Source organism: Oncorhynchus gorbuscha, linkage group LG01 (genome assembly GCF_021184085.1).
Source record: "Oncorhynchus gorbuscha isolate QuinsamMale2020 ecotype Even-year linkage group LG01, OgorEven_v1.0, whole genome shotgun sequence".
NCBI lineage: Eukaryota > Metazoa > Chordata > Actinopteri > Salmoniformes > Salmonidae > Oncorhynchus > Oncorhynchus gorbuscha.
The window spans coordinates 37,849,161-37,872,563 of NC_060173.1; the positions used below are offsets into that span (position 1 = coordinate 37,849,161).

Genomic DNA, 23,403 nt, shown 5'->3' on the forward strand with positions numbered 1-23,403 from the left:
TACCAGACACATCTCAACATAAACTGTTCAGAGGAGAATGCGTGAATCCGGCCTTTATAGTTGAATTGCTGCAAAGAAACAACTACAAACCACTACACCAATAAGATGAAGAGACTTGCTTGGGCCAACAAACACGAGCAATTGACATTAGATCGGTGGAAATCTGTTCTTTGGTCTGATGAGTCCAAATTTGAGATTTTTGGCTGCAACCACCATGTCTTTGTGAGATGCAGAGTAGGTGAACGGATTATATCCGCATGTGTGGTTCCCACCATGAAGCACGGAGGTGGTGGTGTGATGGTGCTTTGCTGTTGACACTGATTTATTTAGAATTCAAGGCACACTTAGCTAGCATGGCTACCACAGAATTCTGCAGCGGTACACCATCCCATCTGGTTTGCGCTTAGTGGGACCGTCATTTGTTTTTCCACAGGACAATGACCCAAAACACACCTCCAGGCTGTGTAAGGGCTATTTGACCAAGAAAGAGAGTGATGGTGCTGCATCAGATGACCTGGCCTCCACAACCACCTGACCTCAACCCAATTGAGATGGTTTGGGATGAGTTGAACAACAGAGTGAAGGAAAAGCAGCCAACAAGTGCTCAGCATATGTGGGAACTCCTTCAAGACTGGTGGAAAAGCATTCCCCATGAAGCTGGTTGAGAGAATGCCAAGAGTGTGCAAAGCTGTCAAGGCAAAAGGTGGCTACTTTGAAGAATCTCAAATAAACAATTGGATTTGTTTAAGACTTTTTTGATTACTACATGATTCCATATGTTATTTCATAGTTCTACAATGTAGAAAACAGTTAAAATAAAGACAAATCTATATATAGATATATATATAGGCTTCACTGTCCAAATACATATGGAGGGCAGAGTATACAACCATTATTGCTGTAAAAAATACCAAAATAAAAGGCATAATTTGATGTATGTCTGTTCCCTCTTGCAAAACTTCTCCAAAAGTACTCTGATGGCACAAAGTGCTCCCAATTGTCAAGAGCATCCTTCAATTCATTATTGGCTATTTATGCAGTATTGTCTAAAAAAAAGGCAGTTTAGAAAAAAAAAAAAAAATGGGAACCATATGTCCATATACACTGATGATACAAAACATTAGGAACACCTGCACTTTCCATGACAGACTGACCAGGTAAAAGACATGATTCCTTATTGATGTCACTTGTTAAATTCTCTTGTGGATGAAGGGTTGGAGACAGGTTAAATATGTATTTTTTTGTTGCATTTTGTCTGCATCTTGCTTGAGAAAATCAGTGATAGAGGAGATCGTATAAAACACTGTGCTATAGAACTCCTGACGAGAAGCTAAATGGTTGTCCATAAAATGCCAAGACAATTAAAATAAGAGTGAGGAGGTAGGTGTAAGGAGAGAAAGGCAGAGGAACAATGAGCTGAAATCATTAAGAAAAAGTCAACTTTTATCGTGTATCGTGGCTTTAGTATTCATTGTCACAGAGAGCAGTGAGCAGGAAATGGAAAACTTGCTGGTCTGAGGAGAGGGTGTCTTATTGACCATATTTTCTATGATTCTTTGGATCGCTGTAGCAACCTGATATGACAATGAATGTTAATATAAACTTAACAAAATAAGCTAAATGTAGTTGTATACACCAAGGCAAGCCACAACACAAAGGAGAGTAAGAGAAAACAACAGGATCTAAGAAATCTTGAGTCCAAACAAAACTAAAATGGAAGAGAAAATGGTGCAGGTCGGTTGGTATTTTTTTCCTTTTCTGGCATCTTCAGATATTCAAGCTCCCCAGCATCATACAGGTCAGCGTAGGGCAGTGTTTCCCAACTCCGGTGCTCACATACCCCCAACAGCACACATTTTAGTTGTAGGCCCAGACAATAAAAACCTAATTCAACTTATCATGGGCATGATGATTAGTTGACAAGTAGAATCAGGTGTGCTTGTCCGGGGCAACAACAAAAATATGTAATGTTGGGGGTACTCAAGTACTGGGGTTAGGAAACACTGGCGTAGGGAACGAGACTGATGGTTCTGCGAGCTCTCAGCAAAGGAACACATCTCAATTCAGTTGGAGGCATGTAGCCTATGTGCCTGTAGGTCTCTGTGATTGACATCTGGAATCCGATGTGATTTCTCTAACAGGTATGGAAGATACAGAGGGAAGGTTGGGCATTTAGGTGTTGTCAGCCTTCCCTCATATCCTTCCTGCACACCTCTGATGTCCTTAGCCAAAATTGTGCAGCGCGAGCCGGAACATGTCATTGGTGCATACCCAAGCATCATTAATGTTTTTCAGGATGAAACTCTGATGAAATCCCATGACGGGGTCCTCATCGGCCTGTAACACAAAGACAGAGCTTAGTCAAGTCAACAGTTCTATGGCTGTGTATCCAATCCACAGTTGGGTGCATCTCTGACAAGGGTTGATTTTGGCTGAGTCCAAGAAACACAAACTGCTTGCACTCAACAAACACATTCCTGATACTCTACTATCAATTAACTTATTCGGAGTGGCCGCGTTGCTAAATTCTCTGGATGCCTCTTCCCGATTAGCTAAACAACCGAAGCTTCTGCACATGTGTGGGATTCTCTACATTACGCACAGTCTGTACTCGTTCGGCTGCCCAGAGAACAGGATACTCTGGCAAATTTCAGTTATGATGGAGAATGGTGCTTGTTTAATCATGTTAGATCAAACCTGAATAAATGTTAGCAAGAGCACATAATGATATTATTCTACATAACAGAACAGAATAGCATTGTATAACGTTACTGTGAGACAAAAAACACCACCTAATTTGTTATGATTTCTGGATGATTGTGCGAATGGTTGTATTTTTCTCTCATGCGGCCAAAACACAACAGCACGCGCCGTAGGCAAAATATGTGCTTTGTTTTGTTAACACAATCTGCAAAATAATGATCATTGTACATAATTTAAAACACTGTACATAATTAAAGAAGATCCATACTGAACAAAAATAGAAACGCAACATGTAAAAATTGTTGGTCCCATGTTTCATGAGCTAAAAGAAAGATCCCAGAAATGTTCCATATGTACAAAAAGCTTTTCTCGCTCAAAGTTGGTGCACAAATTTATTTTGAAGGAGTGTGCAAATGGCATGCAGCAATGTCCACCAGAGATGTTGCCAGAGAATTAAATGTTAATTTCTCTACCATAAGTCACCTCCAACGCAGTTTAAGTCCAACCGACCTCACAACCACAGACCATGTGTAACCACGCCAGCCCAGGACCTCCACATCTGGCTTCTTCCCCTACGGGACCGTCTGAGACCAGCCACCCGGACAGCTGATGAAACTGTGGGTTTGCAAAACCGAATAATTTTTGCACAAACTGTCAGAAACCCTCTCAGGGAAGCTTATCTGCATGTTCGTCATCCTCACCAGGGTCTTGAGCTGACTGCAGTTCAGCGCCGTAACCGACTTCAGTGGGCAATTGCTCACCTTCGATGGCCACTTGCACACATCACCTCATATTTCAGCATGATAATGCACGTCCCCATGTCACAAGGATCTGTACAGAATTCCTGCAAGCTGAAAATGTCCCAGTTCTTCCATGGCCTGCATACTCACCAGACATGTCACCCATTGAGCATGTTTGGGATGCTCTGGATTGACGTGTATGACAGCATGTTCCAGTTCCCACCAATATCCAGCAACTTCACACAGCCATTGAAGTAGAGTGGGACAATATTCAACAGGCCACAATCAACAGCCTGATCAACTCTATGCATAGGAGATGTGTCACGCAGCATGGGGCAAATAGTAGTCACACCAGAAACGGACTGGTTTTCTGATCCACAACCTTACTTTTAAGATATATATATATATATGACCAACAGATGCATATCTGTATCCCCAGTTATGTGAAATCCATAGATTAGGGCCTAATGAATTTATTTCAATTGACTGATTTCCTTATATGAACGGTAACGCAGTAAAATTGTTGAAATTGTTGCATTTATATATTTATTCAGAGTAAATGCATATTACCATGAAATTAGAGGTAAAATGGTTGGCATGGACATTTCACCAGTAACATTTGAAGAATTATCATTCACAATTTACAGTGAGAAATGTGAAGGGAGGGTGAGCACAACAATGTGTTTTTAAAGTAGAGCTAAAGAAACATGTGCAGAGTGAGATAGACATTCCTTCTCTGGGGAAGAGGCTTCCAGGGGGAAGGGATGTGGGAGGAACGGGGCGGTTACAGTCAGTCTTGCAGTTAGCCTCAGCCTAACTTATACAATCACACTGCTTGTGACAAACCCCAATTCCTGATCAGGCTATTCCAGTCAAACAGAGCACAAGCAGGTGTGAACAAGCACTAATGGAGATAGAGCCGAAGACAAAAAGCAAGTATTCCCTTTAGGTGTCAGTGGAGACAAGGCATACATAACTCTGTAAGGTTTACTGCTCAGTGATCATGATGGCATTGGCTCCTTCAAATGACACATTGGTGTTCTAAAAAGCTTCTAACAATCAGCAGCCTGCAAGTTGAAGGTCCACAGTGAAGATCAGAGCTAGCATATAATGCCATTATTGCGGCTGAGACTAGTTGCGATAATTGGTCAATACAGAATGACTACGTTGCCCCGTTCAAAAAAAATGCAGAACCAAGAACAGATATAGCCCTTGATTCACTCCAGACCTGACTGCCCTTGACCAACACAAAAACATCCTGTGGCGGACTGCAATAGCATCGAATAGTCCCCACGATATGCAACTGTTCAGGGAAGTCAGGAACCAATACACGCAGTCAGTCAAGAAAGCAAAGGCTAGCTTTTTCAAGCAGAAATTCACATGCTGTAGCTCTAACTCCAAAAAGTTTTGGGAAACTGTAAAGTCCATGGAGAACAAGAGCACCTCCTCTCAGCTGCCCACTGCACTGAGGCTAGGTAACACAGTCACCACCGATAAATCCATGATGATCGAAAACTTCAACAAGAATTTCTCAACGGCTGGCCATGCCTTCCCCCTGGCTACTCCAACCTCGGCCAACAGCTTTGCCAACCTCGGCCAACAGCTCCGCCCTCCCCGCAGCTACACGCACAAGCCTCCACAGCTTCTCCTTTACCCATATCCAGATAACATATGTTCTGAAAGAGCTGCAAAACCTGGACCCGTACAAATCAACTGGGCTTGACAATCTGGACCCTCTATTTCTGAAACTATCTGCCGCCATTGTCGCAACCCCTATTACCAGCCTGTTCAACCTCTTTCACATCCCCAAGGATTGGAAAGCTGCCGCGGTCATCCCCCTCTTCAAAGGGGGAGACAACCGGACCCAAACTGTTACAGACCTATATCCATCCTGCCCTGCCTATCTAAGGTCTTCAAAAGCCAAGTCAACAAACAGATCACTGGCCATCTCGAATCCCACCGTACCTTCTCCGCTGTGCAATCTGGTTTCTGAGCCGGTCACGGGTGCACCTCAGCCACGCTCAAGGTACTAAACGATATCATAACCGCCATCGATAAAAGACAGTACTGTGCAGCAGTCTTCATCGACCTGGCCAAGGCTTTTGACTCTGTCAATCACCATATTCTTATCGGCAGACTCAGTAGCCTTTTGCTAATGACTGCCTTGCCAGGTTCACCAACTACTTTGCAGACAGAGTTCGGTGTGTCAAATCGGAGGACATGTTGTCCGGAACTCTGACAGTCTCTATGGGGGTGCCACAGGGTTAAATTCTCAGGCCGACTCTTTTCTCTGTATATACCAATGATGTCGCTCTTGCTGCGGGCGATTCCCTGATCCACCTCTCCGCAGACGACACCATTCTGTATACTTCCGGCCCTTCCTTGGACACTGTGCTAACTAACCTCCAAACGAGCTTCAATGTCATCTCAGTTCACGATAACACCCACCCGTAGCACACGTTCCAGCAGATATATCTCACTGATCATCCCCAAAGCAAACACCAAACTCCAGTATGAATAAATCCCTCTATGGCATGAGATTAGTAAAAGCCCAACTGAACCATGGTCAGTCAGAACACAGATCCTTACTGACAGTAAGTAGGGAGAAGATGGGGCATTAGACCACAGACAGATCAAGGGTTGTGCTGGGCAAGCCTGAAGAACTCATTGGTGCAAACCCAGGCATTACTGAAATTGTTCAGAAAAAAAGCTATTCTAAAAGCCCAGGACCTGGTCATCATCTTGCCTGAGAGACAGACACATACAATAATATACAATAACCCTGACTTTTAAAGTACTTATCAACCTCGTAAAAAATAAGGGTATGTTTGTGTGTAACACAGGAATGCCTGGTCCATGGCCTCTTCTATTTGCTTAGGCAGATAAATAACAGCATAGCTGTTTATTAACTCGGTGAACCAATGGCTTGAAACTGTGGTGAAGCTGAAAACAGATGTACCTAGCTGTGCTTTTAACAATGAAGTTTGATCAAACAGACAGAACCAATGCTCTTAATTTAAAGCAGGTGGGGATGTCTAGCATGCAAACTACTCAGCTGTTGGTTTAAGAAACTGGTCATATTGATTTTTACAGTGATATAATGAGAAATACTTACTTTTAGTTGTCCTACTACCATACTCATTATGCAGCTGTCAGGGGTGGGCTGGTGGTCTTGTGCTGTTATACTGTGAGCAATTTTTAAGAAGGGGAGAGTCTGAAAAGAAGAAATAAGAAACATGACAGATGTATCAGAGACAAGCACATTCCACCAGGATGTATACTGGATATCCTGTTCAATCAGTATACTCCTGACATATTACTGAGGTATTCCATTCTGTCATCCTCAGGACAAATATTTTAAAATGTCACTCACAGAAAGTTTCTCAACAATTGCTGCCTTTCCCTGGAATTGCTGTCCTTCCCACGTAAGGCATGATGCATCAATCTGTTAAAAGGAAAAGCAGAGGATTGAATTCACCAGCAGAAGGCACATTGGTGGTATATTTAGGGTGGAAGGATGTGAAGTGTCCCGACTGCCAAATATTTTAAAAGCATGACTGACTTTTCTACGCATACTCAAGGGTGTGAAGGAGTATGTAATCATTTAGGCAAGTGCCATGTGGAAGCAATAGAAGAACGGGCTCTGCTGCTCTGATCTTGTTATTTGATGAAAATCAAATTGTTTGAGGCCAAATAAGATAGCAACCAGAAGCCTTCCAGTAATACATTTTCATTATAATGTAAATATAATCGCTTGTGCAGTTCTCCTTCCATCTAAAAATATCAATTGTGGGTGATTCTCATGAAATCAGTTAACCATGGCAGCAATAAATTGACTTTGAACACCATAATGTATCTGCAACAGTCAACTATCATTCTGAAGACTAAGATACCTAGTTAATGGCAGAGTATTATTTTAAATACATATCACATTCGTCTGACTTTAGTTAATTTTCACCCCAAATTCTCATTACCGAAATGATTCTGGATTAAATCCTCAGGTCATTTTATACAATTTAACATATTTGAATAAAACATTATGCTGTAGTTTGTCTATAAATAATAAAAATGTTATACCATATGAAGTTTACATTAATCTTTTATATGTATTCCGTAAAAACAGTCTGGACATCTTTCTCATTACCGTAACAGAGTTTTACAAAAACTCAAATTTGATTTAATAAAGTTGAGCACAAGTTCATTTAATTTCTTCACTTATATGCGGGAACGAGGATTTTATTCTCAAACACCCCCTTTAATACACTTGACCTTCACATTACCAAAATGACTAAAAACTTAAAATGGGGAAAAACTTAAGAACCATTACCTTAACAACATGGAGGCATGAAAGGGCTTTGAAGATGTGGTCTATTGTTTGTGGACTCACAACGGCGGTCTCCTATTACTTGCAAATTGAACTAAGGGCCTCTCATTAGCAAACACATCTCATTACCATATCATTTTTAGGTCTGTTTCGGTAATGAGAACATTCATTTCGGTAATGATAATAAGCTATTTCAAATGTATGGGTGCGCTGTGCTGGTAACTTTTATTATTTACTAGGACCACAGCTTAAAGCTATTGTATAGATTTTTTGGTAAACATCTATTATTTGACTAAGGTTGTCAAGAAATATGGGTGTATAAAAATAATTTAATTTACTTAAATCCACAATCTGTTTGTGCTTCAGCGAAGACCAACCCCTCCACTTAAAGGAGGATATCCCCGGGTTTTGCCATGTCTACATGTTTTAGCACTTGCTCCATATCCCACATATTTCAATATTTTATAGCAGGGGTTAAAGTAAAATTAATTTCTTCCCAGTATGGACCTGCTTTAGGTGCACACGCTTGCACGCATATTTTTTTAATCATAGAATTAAACATAGGAATCCCTATCAATTCAATAGGATCTCTGTGGGCCTAGTTGTAAAGATTTGTCATTTAACTTTTTAAATGAATTACCTTTTATTGTGGCATAAACACAACCAGTCATGATGTTTTCATTTGATTGCCATACAATCACTTCAAAGGGCTCCTTTACTAGGCTACCTGCGAACATTCACCCACTCACATTTAACCATGGAAAGAAGTCTGGGAACATGACTGAATATAAACAGTGTAGTTATTCCCCTCGCAAGGCAATCAAACAAGCAAAATGCCAGAACAGGGATAAGGTGGAGTCGCAATTCAACAGCTCAGACACAAGACGTATGTGGCATGGTCTACAGGAAATGACAGACTACAAAAAGAAAACCAGCCACGTTGCGGACACTGACGTCACGCTTCCAGACAAACTAAACACCTTCTTTGCCAGCTTTGAGGATAATGCAGTGCCACAGTCGCGGCCCGCTAACAAGGACTGAGCACCCCCTCTCCGTGGCTGAGGTGAGTAAAACATTTAAACGTGTTAACCCTTGCAAGGCTGCTGGCCCAGAAGGCATCCCTTGCCACGTCTTCAGAGCATGTGCAGACCAGCTGGCTAGTGTGTTCACGGACATATTCAATTGCTACCTATCCCAATCTGTTGTCCCCACATGCTTCAAGATGGCTACCATTGTTCCTGTACCCAAGAAGGAAAAAGTAACTGAACTAAATGACTACAGCCCCGTAGCACTCACTTGTCATCATGAAGTGCTTTGAGAGACTAGTCAAGGATCATATCACCTTACCTGACACCCTAGACCCACTTCAGGTAACATACCGCCCCAACAGGTCCACAGACAACGCAATCGCCATCACACTGCCCTATCCCACCTGGACAAAAGGAATACCTATGTAAGAATGCTGTTCATTGACTACAGCTCAGCATCCAACACCATAGTACCATCCAAGCTCATCCTTAAACTGGAGGCCCTGGGTCTCAATCTCGCCCTGTGCAATTGGGTCCTGGACTTTGACGGGCCACCCCCAGGTGGTGAGGGTAGGAAGCAACATCTCCACTTCGCTGACTCTCAACACTGGGGCCCCACAAGGGTGCGTGCTCTTCCCCCTCCTGTACTCCCTGTTCAACCATGACTGCGTGGCCACACACGCCTCCAACTCAATCATCAAGTTTGCAGACGACACAACAGTAGTGGGCATGATTACCAACAATGACGAAACAGCCTACAGGGAGGAGGTGAGGGCACCCGGTGTGTGGTGTCAGGAAAATAATCTCACACTCAACATCAACAAAACAAAGGAGATTATTGTGGACTTCAGGAAACAGCAGAGGGAGCACCCCACCCCCCTATCCACATCGAAGGGACAGCAGTGGAGATGGTGGAAATTTAAGTTCCTCGGCGTACACATCACAAACAAACTGAAAATGGTCCATCCACACAGACAGTGTGGTGAAGAAGGCGCAACAGCGCTTCTTCAACCTCAGGAGGCTGAAGACATTTAGCTTGTCACCCACAACCCTGAAACTTTTACAGATGCACAATCAAAAGCATCCGGTCGAGCTGAATCACAGACTGGTATAGCAACTTCTCTGCCCACAACCGCAGGGCTCTCCAGAGGGTGGTGCGGTCTACACAGGTGCATCAAAGCTGGGACCGAGAGACTGAAAACCAGATTCTATCTCAAGGCCATCAGACTGCTAAACATCTATCACTAAATCAGAGAGGCTGCTGCCTACATTGGAGAACCAATCACTGGCCACTTTAATAACTGGATCACTAGTCACTTTAAACAATGCCACTTCAATAATGTTTGCATATCTTACATTTACATTACATTTAAGTCATTTAGCAGACGCTCTTATCTTACATTACTCATATCACATGTATATACTGTATTTTATACCATCTATTGCACCTTGCCTATGCCTCTCTGCCATCGCTCATCCATATACTTACATATTGTCATTCACCCCTTTAGATTTTGTAACGGTTTTGACTTGAGGTTATTATTTATAGGGGTGCCAGGTAGGTTGTGCCTACCAGAGAAAACATTGGTTTCTCCTTTTAGTTTGGGAGGGAATGAGTCCGTCAAGTCTAAACCAATACAAAGGACTTATGTAAAAGTCAGGATGGAAATAAACTTTTCATAAACCCTTAAAACATTGGAAAGAACTTCAAAAACATCTATATTTTGCGTGGGTTGTATTAACAACATCAATGATAACACACACATATAATAATAACACAATGAGTTCTGGTTCCTCCAGAAATGTCCTGTACCTCAGGCCTAAAAAGAGTCCAGCCCGGTAAAGGAGTTCAGTGAACTCAAGTGACTTTTGTCACGCAATGTTTGTCCGTTCATTCAGTGTAGCGTAAACACAGTATTAAAAATACCATCAATATAAAAATTATTTTACCACAGAACTTAAAGCGTATCAACTCTTACTAAGTCATCAACTACAACTAACTACATAAATCATCACAGTATACCTCACATCAAAACAAATGAAATACCGTATACAAAAAGGTTGTAGTCAGTCGGTCAGTCAGACAATCCAATCCGCCAATAGATCTCCAGCGGAGAAAGGCCACGAAGAACGGAGAGGTGTAGTCCACGGACGCAAAGAGTGGATCCGATCCTGGGTAAACTCTCTTAGGCTACAAAACACACGTTTAACGGCAACAAAACAAACGGAATAGAGAAGCTTCGGGAACTGAGGGTTGAACACATCCTCATTCACGTCTCCATCACAACCCCACTTTTGCGCAGCTGATGCTGGCTATTTAATTTGGAATTAAAGGGAAAGCGCCCTATTGGAAGGAGCTACACTGAGACGGTTTAGAAAAATTCAGGGCCTTCACAATGTGTGTGTATTAGGTAGTTGTTGGGGAATTGTTAGATTACATGTTAGATATTACTGCACTGTCGGAACTAGAAGCACAAGCATTTCGCTACACTTGCATTAACATCTGCCAACCATGTGGATGTGACAAATAACATTTTATATAGATTTGACATATTTCCAGCATCCAAACAGTGGTGAATGGATACACAAAACACCAAAAAAGTGTCATGACATTAGCGATTGTCATTAGGCCAGAATTTACGCGTCAACTGCTGTCTATGTATGTCTCTGTGTCAGCCACTCATCTCTGCCTTGGCATTATATCCAATCACAAACCTTTCATGCCTATGGCATGCAGCCTATTTTTCTTGATATTTTGTTTTAAATATTGTAATAGGCTCATGTTTTACCGGTAAGGCGTACCCTCACTATTTATTTTGCCGTGATGCCGTACCGCCTTACTTTTCCCCCTGCTTAACAGGCATATCATGTTATTCCATTTGTCCATGGGATGACATTAAATTTAGAAATTGTATTTTTATTTGACCTTTACTTAACTAGGCAAGTCAGTTATTATTTCCAATGATGGCGTAGGTTAACTGCCTTGTTCAGGAGCAGGAGGACAGATTTTTTTACCTTGTCAGCTCGGGGATTCATCTTACAACCTTCTGGTTACTTGTCCAACGCTCTAACCACTAGGCTACCCGCCGCCCCAATTTTCTAAATATCTTAGAAAATAAACGGTTATTTTTGTCAATTGCATTAAGATCAGTGATTTTAGTATTATGCAAGTCATTTGGGCTTAACAAATGACACCGTTTGATGATGTATTGTGTTAATGAATATCTAATAGAGCTCAGTAGTTTTTCAATGGCAAACTATGCAACACTCATTACCGAAACATGCATGCTCATCTCTGAAAACGTATTATGCACTAATATTTAGGAAATATATTTTTTAAACATTTCAGTAATTTGGCCTTAATCTGATAGTGTGCTCTTTGTTCTTTATTCAAATATCTCTACATAAAAATAACATGTATGCACAAGCAATTATGACAAAAAACAACATTAAGAAAAGGTTGTGTTGCTGTAATGAGAAATCACTAAATAATTGTTTATAATTACATATTTCAAGTTTAACACTGGCCTTTTCATTAGGAGAACAATGTAAAAAAAAGTTTGTTTAAGACGTTTTGGAATTTTGGAACCTATATTTTGCATTTGTAATTGTGGAATGTGTGGTAAAATCAGGTGAAAGTAAAGCAGTACAGTCCAAAATAAATACTGGGCATATGCTGTACCAGTAAAACATAAGCCAATTACACTAATAAAAAAATAAAAAAATGATTTTTTGGGGGGGGGGACTATTACACCACTATTTATCATTAGCGCATGTCAGAGGCAGGAAACATTTGTGAATGAAAACAGGTGGTATAGCCTACGTTCCAAAATGCAATGTGGTTTGACGAGAATTATGCCAAGGCAGAGACGAGTGTCCGACTAAGAGGCGAGCACGGACAGCAGTGGACACAACAACTCTAGCCTAATGACAATCGCCAAATGTCATTACAATTCATGGTGTTTTGTGTAACAGAGGTCTCTCTCCATTCACCACTGTTTGGAGGCTGGAAATATGTTTACGAGTGGATGAAGGTGCACAGGTAGCCTTGTAAAGGCTGAAGTGATTGTTTGACAAATCAGATGAAAACATCATGACTGGTTGTTTATGCCACAATAAAAAGGTAATACATTTTAAAAGTTAAATGACAAATCTTTACGACCAGGCTAACAGAGATCCTATTGAATTCATAGGAATTCTATATGTACACTACCGGTCATAAGTTTGGGGACACTTAGAAATGACCTTGGTTTTGAAAGAAAAGTACATTTTTTGTCAATTAAAATAACATCAAATTGATCTGAAATACAGTGTAGACATTGCTAATGTTGTAAATGACTATTGTAGCTGTAAACAGCTCTTCTGTTTCTTGGCAATTTCTCGCTTGGAATAACCTTAATTTCTCAGAACAAGAATAGACTGACAAGTTTCAGAAGAAAGTACTTGGTTTCTGGCCATTTTGAGCCTGTAATCGAACCCACAAATGCTGATGCTCCAGATACTCAACTAGTCTAAGAAGGCCAGTTTTATTGCTTCTTTAATCAGAACAACAGTTTTCAGCTGTGCTAACATAATTGCAAAAGGGTTTTCTAATTATCAATTAGCCTTTGAAAATTATAAACTTGGATTAGCTAACACAAAGTGCCATTGGAACACAGGAGTGATGGTTGCTGATAATGGGCCTCTGTACGCATATGTAGATATTCCATTAAAAATATGACGTTTCCAGCTACAATAGTTATTTACAACATTAAGTCTACTCTGTATTTCTGATCATTTGATGTTGTTTTAATGGACATTTTGTTTTGCTTTTCTTTCAAAACAAGGACATTTCTAAGTGACCCCAAACATTTGAACGGTAGTGTATGTTGCTAAAGTTAACTAGCTTGGTTAAAATTGTGGTACTGAAGTCCCATACCGGGAAGAAATAAAATATACTTTCACCCCTGGGTAAAATGCATAATATCTGATCAAATACTAAACAATAATTATGAAATGGATACCTACAGATCCGATTCTTAGTGATCCAAGAAGAATAATAGAGAAAGATGTGTTTATGTGCGAGTTTCATGAGAATCACCCTGCTACCAATATGGGGCACAAAAACAATACACTGAATCAAGAACGCTAACTCAGCAGAATGTAAAGAAATGAGTACAATCAACAGCTTGCTTGTTCTCACAATTGATAAATGGACATTACAATTATTTGAGCAGCTTAAAATATGTTACTATATGCTGTATATTACACATCTTATTGAAATATATTATGCTTTAGCTTGGAAGTGTCCAAGTAGTATGCATATTTGCATGTCCTCCACAGTCTAACTTGATGCTTCAGACCCTGTTTCTTTGGCCCAAAAAGTTCCTCAGATGAATGCTTGTCAAAACTTGTTTGATCTAGCATCAGTCTCTGAAAGACATAAACCAAGTAAAGGTTTGAACAGTTACATTGAAATAAGGAAAGACTACGGTACATGTATTGATTGAACAATCTTTACTTTGGTTAGCGTTTTGGATAGAATTATCAGGGAGCATTTGCTCACAGGAATGGCGTTATGATACACTACTTTTCCATTTGAATAACAACTGAACCTTATATTAACAAATATTTAATTAATTGTTGAAATTCATTACTGAATTAGTTATTACAGATGCAGAGGAGGTGGATAGATGGTTGAAGGTGGAATAATGGGGCATTCATGTGCTCGTAGGAACTGGGAAGTCAGTAAGTCCGACATGACAATACAGTTCTAGAACTGTTAAATTCGGACCAATTCTTCAACCAACAATATTTTAGCTAGCTTGATAAGATAGCTAATGTTGCTAATTATATAGTTAGCTAGCTTGGTTAACATTGACAATATGGTCAAACTAGCAACATTATCCACATTGATAATTTTGTAACGGTCAAAAACATATGTTGTCATCCTTTGGTTGAAAGGTGAAAAGTTATTGGTGAACAACATTTTCTCAGTTTCCCATTTGTAATGCCCACTTGGGAGGGTCATTCAAGTGAAACTTCCCATTTCTAACGCCAAACTTCCGATAACTCCCAACAGCACGTGAACGGTCCATAAATACAAGGGGCTGACAACAGGACAGAGTAACTATGATAAATATTCATTGGTACAGATTCACATTCTGAGACTCACATATATTGCTCCAAGCTGGGTCCTGTCAGTGTCAAAGAGCTGGTAGTAATGTTGCACAAAGCTGGATCCTATCTGTTCCCAAATTGGCTTTTCCCCCATTCTGAATCACCTGGCAACAAGCACTAGTGGAAGAGACAATCTTATAAGTATAGACAATCCAATGATATAAACCAAACTCAATAAAAATGGTCAAGAAAGACCAGGTAGAGCAGGGGTTGGCAACAGGTGATTTTTAGGGGTATTTATTGTATTTTATGGTAAAACATTTTTTAAATAAAGAGACTAAAACCACCAGGATTTCAGCACAAAATGTGTTTCATTTTGAAAGTATATTCCCAAGTATCCCACCCAGGTATGAAATGATTGTTATTTTCAAATACAATCTATTTTTAGGCTTAGTTGTAAGTATTCAAATTGCAGTATACATATTATTAAGAGTGCACATACAATTATCCATGATCTGCCCTACCCTACAGACATATGCAGGTTAGGCAAAGAGTATGTAGGAAATATATTTTGGAATTTAGTGCTTCAACAATACATTCACAGCACAAAAAATAAAACTGTACATGCGCTCCTAAAAAAAAATAGCACTGTAGATAGTGTATTATTCTTTGGGTATTTTTCCCAGTGTTCATACCTATCCTGACCATACTAGTTAACATTAGTTGGTCTTGTTTTGATAAGTGCGACATCAATGACACAGCGCGTCATACGTCTCCCCCACGCACGATAACTTTATACGAGGCTTGCATACCAAAGTTATTCACATGAACCTAGTAAATAGTCCTCCATTATAGTCATACTTCTAGAACTATAATTGCAAAAATGTTATATCCATCGTTTGACATTAGCTACCAAGTTTTTTTATTTTAGTTAGATACCAAGTTATACCAGCTAGCTAACGTTACTAGTAACTAATTTTCCCTGTGATCGTAAGTTGACTTCTAAATGGACAGCAAACTACTTCACACAGTCCGCTCAATACGTTAGTTAAGTTAGAATGTCATCATGAACAATTTTGTCGGGATCTTTTGGCTGAACTCGCCAACCAAACAGGCGAACTCACGGTTTATAGCTCCTCTGTTAAACGCAACGATTTACGATAGAGTTGAGCAGCGACGACTACGGGCAGACTGGCGCTTCGACGTCACAACACGACCCATTCCAGCACCCAAACAGCCGCAGTTACACGGAACAGTGGTGTGTAGTTGCGGGGTAGCACCCAAACAGCCCGCAGTTACACGGAACAGTGGTGTGTAGTTGCGGGGTAGCACCCAAACAGCCCGCAGTTACACGGAACAGTGGTGTGTAGTTGCGGGGTAGCACCCAAACAGCCCGCAGTTACACGGAACAGTGGTGTGTAGTTGCGGGGTAGCACCCAAACAGCCGCAGTTACACGGAACAGTGGTGTGTAGTTGCGGGGTAGCACCCAAACAGCCCGCAGTTACACGGAACAGTGGTGTGTAGTTGCGGGGTAGCACCCAAACAGCCGCAGTTACACGGAACAGTGGTGTGTAGTTGCGGGGTAGCACCCAAACAGCCCGCAGTTACACGGAACAGTGGTGTGTAGTTGCGGGGTAGCACCCAAACAGCCCGCAGTTACACGGAACAGTGGTGTGTAGTTGCGGGGTAGCACCCAAACAGCCCGCAGTTACACGGAACAGTGGTGTGTAGTTGCGGGGTAGCACCCAAACAGCCCGCAGTTACACGGAACAGTGGTGTGTAGTTGCGGGGTAGCACCCAAACAGCCCGCAGTTACACGGAACAGTGGTGTGTCGTTGCGGGGTAGCACCCAAACAGCCCGCAGTTACACGGAACATTGGTGTGTCGTTGCGGGGTATTCTTTGGCCGCTGAAATGGGTCGTTTTGATTTAAACTACACTGTGTGTGACATTGGAGCGCGAGTTCGCCCACACTGGTCAACGATTGAGTTGAGCGGCGAGGCTAGGTTCATAGATAGCTAGCATAGGCAAGGCTAATATCAAATATCAAACGTTGGTTGTCTGGCTAGCTAGCAGTCCTGTATTGCTTATCTAATAAAATATAATCACGGCTCTAAAAATTTAAAACAAGCTTCACTGTGTTTTCAAATTGAATGGCACGTGGTTTCGGCTGCTAAAAATACATTTTGAAGCCTTTTTTTTGGACCGGGCCCAGACAGAACATAGGCGTGTCTTAGTTAGCACTTTTGGCGAGCCAGCGCCTGTCAAAAAAGGTATATCAACTAATTCAGTCTAAAACATAATACGATACTATTGTTGCTAGAATACACATTTTTTTTCATTCAATATATCATGGAATGCTTTATACAAACAAAAAACTTACCGCGGACCCAAAACCCGTGCCCCGGCTCCCAGTTATGGCGATTCCACCAGTTTATAGCGCATGCTCAGGACAACAATCTGTCCTAATGCTTTGGGGGAAAGGAAAATGGAGTTCTTCAATCTATACAGCTGGTAGGTTTGAGATTTTCCACAAACACACACATTTTCCTCTTCAGACAAAAATATGGTACCTCTTATTCAGCCCATTTTGATGAAGGTGAATTACATTTGCTGTGTAAATTACATGACTGGGTAGAAAGGGCATGGATCAACATTACACAGGGTTTTTACATGGGGACATCCGCAAAATACCATAGTTCTATAATGGTATACTGCACCAGTGATGAATTTAATAGACTGGCGAACATCACCTGAGACGTATGTGATAGCTTAACTTTGGAATGCTGATGTGGTTACATAAACTCTACACTATTGACACTGATTGTGGGAAACATTTTATTTACAGATCATTTCAGTCGAAACAATTACTTTGCAATGAGAGCAAATAAAAAAAATACAGTAAGATGCCTGACAGCTGACACTTTGTAAAAGTGCATGAGTCCTGTTGTGGTGCAGGCCTAGCCCTGATTACATCCGCTACCATGAGGTGCTGCAGGGCCAGCTCTGTGTCCATTTTTTGTTGTCTGCTGCTCTAGCTCCTCCTGGGGTATCTAGAAATGCCATAGTTAGGTTCCAGTCCAGTGTGGTAGAGTCCAGAGAGGGGTCAATGTTCTTGAAGGCAGCCACAGTTACCTCTTTGAATCACAAACACAATGCCCCTGATGATACTTTCAAAACTAATCATTACTAATGCAAATGTCTGTGAACAAGGGGTATAACACATCTTTGCCACAGGTAACAGTCAGTAATGGCAGTCTAAGTCTGTTTCTTGTAAAGGTTGTGTTTGTGTGGTAGTACAGTATGTGACTGTATTGCAATAATAGCATGGATTGGTGCTATTGTACACAAACTTATATCAAAAAGGGAGAGCGCGGAATTATGTGGACTGAGGTGTGAAACTAGGGACTGAGAACCAAAAACTATTGGTTATTACTTCTGTCTTGTGGGGCGACAGGTAGCCTAGTGGTTAGATCGTTGGTCCAGTAACCCAAAGGTTGCTGGATTGAATCCCGAGCTGATGAGGTAAAATTATGTCGTTCTGCCCCTGAACAAGGCAGTTAACCCACTGTTCACCGGTAGGCTGTCATTGGAAATAATAATTTGTTCTTAACTGACTTGCCTAGTTAAATAAAATACAAATATTTTTAATTGTATAGTATCATTTTGGTGTTGACGAATGCCCTCTAATAATCTATAAACCCACTCCCCAGGCTTTTCTCCATCTTGGCTCTCCACATGCTGGTGTAAAAATTCTGGAAGATGGCTGCTCTCATCTCTTTGAAGATACATACATTTAGAATAAATATTACAGAGTCAAAGAGTGTGTGAAATGTTAACTGATTATTTTGAAAGCAAAAAGGTAACAGTTTACCTTTCCATCCTCAATGACCTTCTCCTTCCAAACCTCCTTGATGTTTCTCATATCAGCCTTCTTTAGCCTATGGTTCCTCAACTGTCCCTCATAGCACAGGTATATGGACACATCATCAGAAGTACACTAAGTGGACACAGGCTGAAGACGTTTTGACCATGCCATTCTTTTCGGAAATGTGTTGTTGATGTTCAGGTAGTTAGAAAGTTCAGCAGGGAGGGAGGTTTACCAGTCCAGTGTAAAGACTGAGATCTTCTACTAGCATTATATCCAGACGCCGCTTGCTGGATTGGTCCTTGGAGAGCTCTGACCAACACTCAGTACCTCCCAGCACATCTGTAATCACACAGTTGTGTAAATGTTCTGATCTAAAACTGTTGATAGTGATTCTGACACAAAGAAAAACTCTACAGTGGCTTGCTAAAGTATTCACCCCGCTTGGCATTTTTCTTATTTTGTTGCCTTACAACCTGGAATTAAAATACATGCCTTCCACTTTGAAGATGCAAAATATTTTTAAATTGTGAAACAAAAAAATAGATAATAGCAAAAAAAATAACTTGGGTGTGCATAACTATTCACCCCTCAAAGTCAATACTTTGTATAGCCACCTTCTGCAGCAATTACAGCTGCAAGTCTCTTGGGGTATGTCTCTATAAGGCACATCCATCATTCTTCATGGCAAAACTGCTCCAGTTCCTTCAAGTTGGGTGGGTTCTGCTGGTGTACAGCAATCTTTAAGTCATACCACAGAATCTCAATTGGATTGAGGTTTGGGCTTTGTTTAGGCCATTCCAAGATATTTAAATGATTCCTCAATAATTCACTTGAGTGTTGCTTTAGCAGTATGCTTACGGTCATTGTCCTGCTGGAAAGTGAACCTGTCCCAGTCTCAAATCTCTGGAAGACTGAAGCAGGTTTTCCTCAAGAATATCCTTCAATTCTGACCAGTGTACCAGTCCCCGCTGATGAAAAACATCCCCACAGCATGATAATGCGATGGTGTTCTCAGGGTGATGAGAGGTGTTGGGTTTGTGCCAGACATAGCGTTTTCCTTGATGGCCAAAATGCTCAATTTTAGTCTCATCTGACCAGAATATTCCATATGTTTTGGGAGTCTCCCACATGCCTTTTTTCTTCTTTAAGCAATGGCTTTTTTCTGGCCACTCTTCCATAAAGCCCAGCTCCATGGAGTGTACGGTTTAAAGTGGTCCTATGAACAGATACTCCAATCTCCACTGTGGAGCTTTTGCAGCTCCTTCAGGGTTATCTTTGGTCTCTTTGTTGCCTCTGATTAATGCTCTTCATGCCTGGTCCGTGAGTTTTGATGGGTGGCCTTCTCTTGGCAGGTTTGTTGTGGTGCCATATTCTTTCAATTTCTTAATAATGGATTTAATGGTGCTCTGTGAGATGTTCAAAATTTCATTTTTTTTAAATAACCCAACCTTGACCTGTACTTCTCCACAACTTTGTCCCTGACCTGTTTGGAGAACTCCTTGGTCTTCATGCTACCCCTTGCTTGGTGGTGCCCCTTGCTTAGTGGTGTTGCAGACTCTGGGGCTTTTCAGAACAGGTCAATATATACTGAGATCATGTGACACTTAGGTGCACACAGGTGCACTTTAAATAATTATGTGTTTAAATAATTGTGACTTCTGATTGGTTGCACCAGATCTTATTTATGGGCTTCATAGCAAAGGTGGTGAATACACACCACTTTTCTGTTTAAAAAAAAAAAAATTATTGTTGTCCTTCGGGAAGGTTTTCCCATCGCCACAGAGGAACTCTGGACCTCTGTCAGGGTGACCATCGGGTTCTTGGTCACGCTCCCTGACCAAGGCCATTCTCCCCCGATTGCTCCTTTTGGCCGGCCCGCCAGCTCTAGGAAGTCTTGGTGGTTCCAAACTTCTTCCATTCAAGAATGATGGGGGCCACTGTGTTCTTGGGAACCTTCAATGCTGCTGACATTTTAGGTACCCTTCCCCTGATTTGTGCCCTGACACAATCCTCTCTCGGAGCTCTACTGACAATTCCTTCGACCTAATGGCTTGGTTTTAGCTCTGACATGCACTGTCAACTGAGGAACCCTTATACAGACAGGTGTGTGCCTTTCCAAATCATGTTGAATCAATTGAATTTACCAAAAGTGGACTCTAATCAAATTGTAGAAACATCTCAAGGATGATCAATGGAAACAGGATGCACCTGAGCTCAATTTCGAGTGTCATAACAAAGGGTCTGAATACTTATGTAAATAAGGTTGTTCTGTTTTTTATTTTACCAAAAAATCTGTTTTTGCTTTGTCATTATGGGGTATTGTGTGTAGATTGATGAGGAAACAAATGTATTTAATAAATTTTAGAATAAGGCTGTAACATAACAAAATGTGGGAAAATTGGGGGGGTTTGAATACTTTTCCAAATGCACTCTATATACTGTGTTCTATTCAAAGCTCATCCTATATAACTACTGCTGTACACACCGTTTCTATTCATATACTGTCCATAATGTCTATACACACCATCATATATACATATCTAGTTATATTCCGGACTCTGACATTGCTCGTTGTAATATTAAAATGTTTCCCTTTTTTTATTTGTGTGTATTGTTTTGCATTGTTAGGTATTACTGCACTGTTGGAGCTAAGAACATAAGTATTTTGCTACACCCATGATAACATCAAAAAAATGTGTACGCAACCAATAAAATGTGATTTGGTCCCCTTCTCACATTGCTCTGAGACCAGAACCAGATGAGCACGGAGGGCACTAGCTCACGGATCTAGTCCCATAGGTATGCTGCAGAAATAGACATTACAGTCAAATCAAATCCAACATCCTATAAGCATGAAATATGTAAGCCCATCTCATACTTGCACTCATCCTTGTTGTGCTGTCCAGGCTCACATTTACCATAACACTATAGGCCTATATGCCACAATCACAAACACTCCATGCTGCAATGCTACACACCAAATGTGATTTCATTAAAAAAAGTATGTAAGACTATAGCGGCTTGTACAGTATATGACAGAGGGCAGATTTTGTGACTTGACAACCAAGTTATAGGCTGTACTCCTTATTGTAGTTAGGTAAATACCATGTAAATACCATGAAAATGTATGGATAAGATGTATAAATTAAAGGGCAGATGGATGGGACGTGAAGTTTGACTTTTGGCAGAAGTGGGTCAAGAGCCTGCAGCTCCCTCTACAGGTAGCTTTCAAGCTGCTCCAGAATCGTCGCTTCCCCACAGGGCCACAAAACTCATCACCGCATCTGTAGCACATGATTGGTATCAGTAAATTCTTCCACAACTTTAACTCTTTCATATGATACAGTGCATATAATTTGTAAAATACCCATGGTTCCTGATCTCTCCACCTGAAGTACTGTCTCCTCCCCTGCTGAACAACTTGAGTGGAGACATGGACAGGCCAGGTTGAGCCAACCTTACAAAACAATTAGCAAGCGAGGGGAAATAATAGTTTAGTATGTGTCCATATCGCTATATCCAAAATATTAAAATCACGTTAGCTAACTGCTAACCTTATCTATCTTACTCTGTTTGATGCTAGACTCTACTGATGAGCCAGGACCTCCAATTGCCACTTGCCGCTCATTTCTTTTTTCGGGGTCATGTTGTTGATAGTCTGAGAAGTGATATGGAAACTACTATAAATAAAAAAAAAATAAAAAAGATATGGAAACTACTACAATTAGATAGTTAGCTAAAAACATTAATTATTATGATTAGTTAGCATCATAGCTAGATAAATCGCTGAACTATCTGAGTGAGCTAGCAAGCTAAATTAGAGGCCACTTTCCGTTCAAACGACGACAAATGTGGTAATCGAATGTTTAACGTTAGATGAAGCAAACAGGGGCGCTAGTTAGCGAATACATTACTGCAATAACACGTCGTCCCTCTTCCATTCGGCTAGCTAGTAGCTTCAGGGACCCGGATGCATTGTTACGTTAACAACAATGTTACCATGGAAATCAAGGACCCAGGAAGGACCCCAAATAGTAGCCCATCCCGCTCCAGATATTTTTGTATCCCAGGAGAACCTTGCCAAAGAGAATCTTTAAAACAATATTTGGCTCAGGATTTAGTAATGTAGTGAATCGTCAATGTCTGTAACGGGAACCGTTTTTAAAATGTTTTTTTTCTTCTGCTCCCTTGATGAGTTTGCAAACACGAATCTAGCTCAAATACATCTATCAAGCATACCAATTTCATAATCAGCCTATGGAAAGGCAATGCTCTCGAGTTGAAATGGATGCAGCTGGCAGTTTGTCTGGCTCAATTAGGAATTGGAATACTAGTTGTAGTGGTCCGTTAGTTTCTTATTCAAACGACAGAGCAGCGGAATAATTCAGTTTGAGTCGCGAGACAAACTGGCTGTGACTGGCACACATAATCCACTAACATTGCATTTAAAAAATCTGGATTAGTTTGAGAAACATTTGAGACACAAACTCTTAATGAATGCATACCAGAATGTAAATAATATGAGGAATTGCATTTCACAAATGTCTGCTTATCTGCTATAATAAGACTTGCGAGTTCAATATGTCCTGGGGTGTTATCATTAGTCCAAACAATTGCAACAGGGTTCCTATTGGACAC

General features: G+C 40.9%; 1 protein-coding gene and 1 long non-coding RNA gene across 5 annotated transcripts; both read right to left on the reverse strand.

Annotated features, from left to right (window-relative positions):
• Positions 1-1,422: 1,422 nt before the first annotated feature.
• On the reverse strand, positions 1,423-17,411 carry LOC124037066 (nuclear transport factor 2-like). 2 transcript variants are annotated; one of them, XM_046351703.1, is made up of 5 exons: positions 17,278-17,411; positions 14,950-15,071; positions 6,817-6,888; positions 6,559-6,657; positions 1,423-2,337 (listed from the first exon to the last, which is right to left on the reverse strand). In XM_046351703.1, the coding sequence occupies exons 2-5, from the start codon at positions 15,046-15,048 to the stop codon at positions 2,224-2,226; spliced, it is 384 nt and encodes a 127-aa protein (XP_046207659.1). In that variant the 5' UTR covers positions 15,049-15,071; positions 17,278-17,411; the 3' UTR covers positions 1,423-2,223. The 2 variants fall into 2 exon arrangements, with proteins under 2 accessions (XP_046207659.1, XP_046207667.1); XM_046351711.1 differs by lacking the exon at positions 17,278-17,411 and adding an exon at positions 16,019-16,151.
• Positions 17,412-21,210: 3,799 nt separating this feature from the next.
• On the reverse strand, positions 21,211-23,110 carry LOC124037094. Of its 3 annotated transcripts, none has more exons than XR_006839116.1 (4): positions 22,680-23,110; positions 22,334-22,445; positions 22,133-22,222; positions 21,211-22,049 (listed from the first exon to the last, which is right to left on the reverse strand). It is a non-coding gene; the product is annotated as an uncharacterized LOC124037094 (long non-coding RNA). The 3 variants fall into 3 exon arrangements; XR_006839114.1 differs by having other exon boundaries at positions 22,334-22,423; positions 22,680-23,106; XR_006839113.1 differs by having other exon boundaries at positions 22,334-23,060.
• Between the last annotated feature and the right edge of the window lie 293 nt (positions 23,111-23,403).

Excerpts from the sequence above, each read along its gene's own strand:
- LOC124037066 (XM_046351703.1), bottom strand. The coding sequence starts at position 15,048 with ATGGGGGAAAAGCCAATTTGGGAACAGATAGGATCCAGCTTTGTGCAA. Across the intron at positions 6,889-14,949 it reads CCCAGCTTGGAGCAATATAT|ATTGATGCATCATGCCTTAC; the intron begins GTGAGTCTCAGA and ends TCCTTTTAACAG. Across the intron at positions 6,658-6,816 it reads CAATTGTTGAGAAACTTTCT|ACTCTCCCCTTCTTAAAAAT; the intron begins GTGAGTGACATT and ends TCTTCTTTTCAG.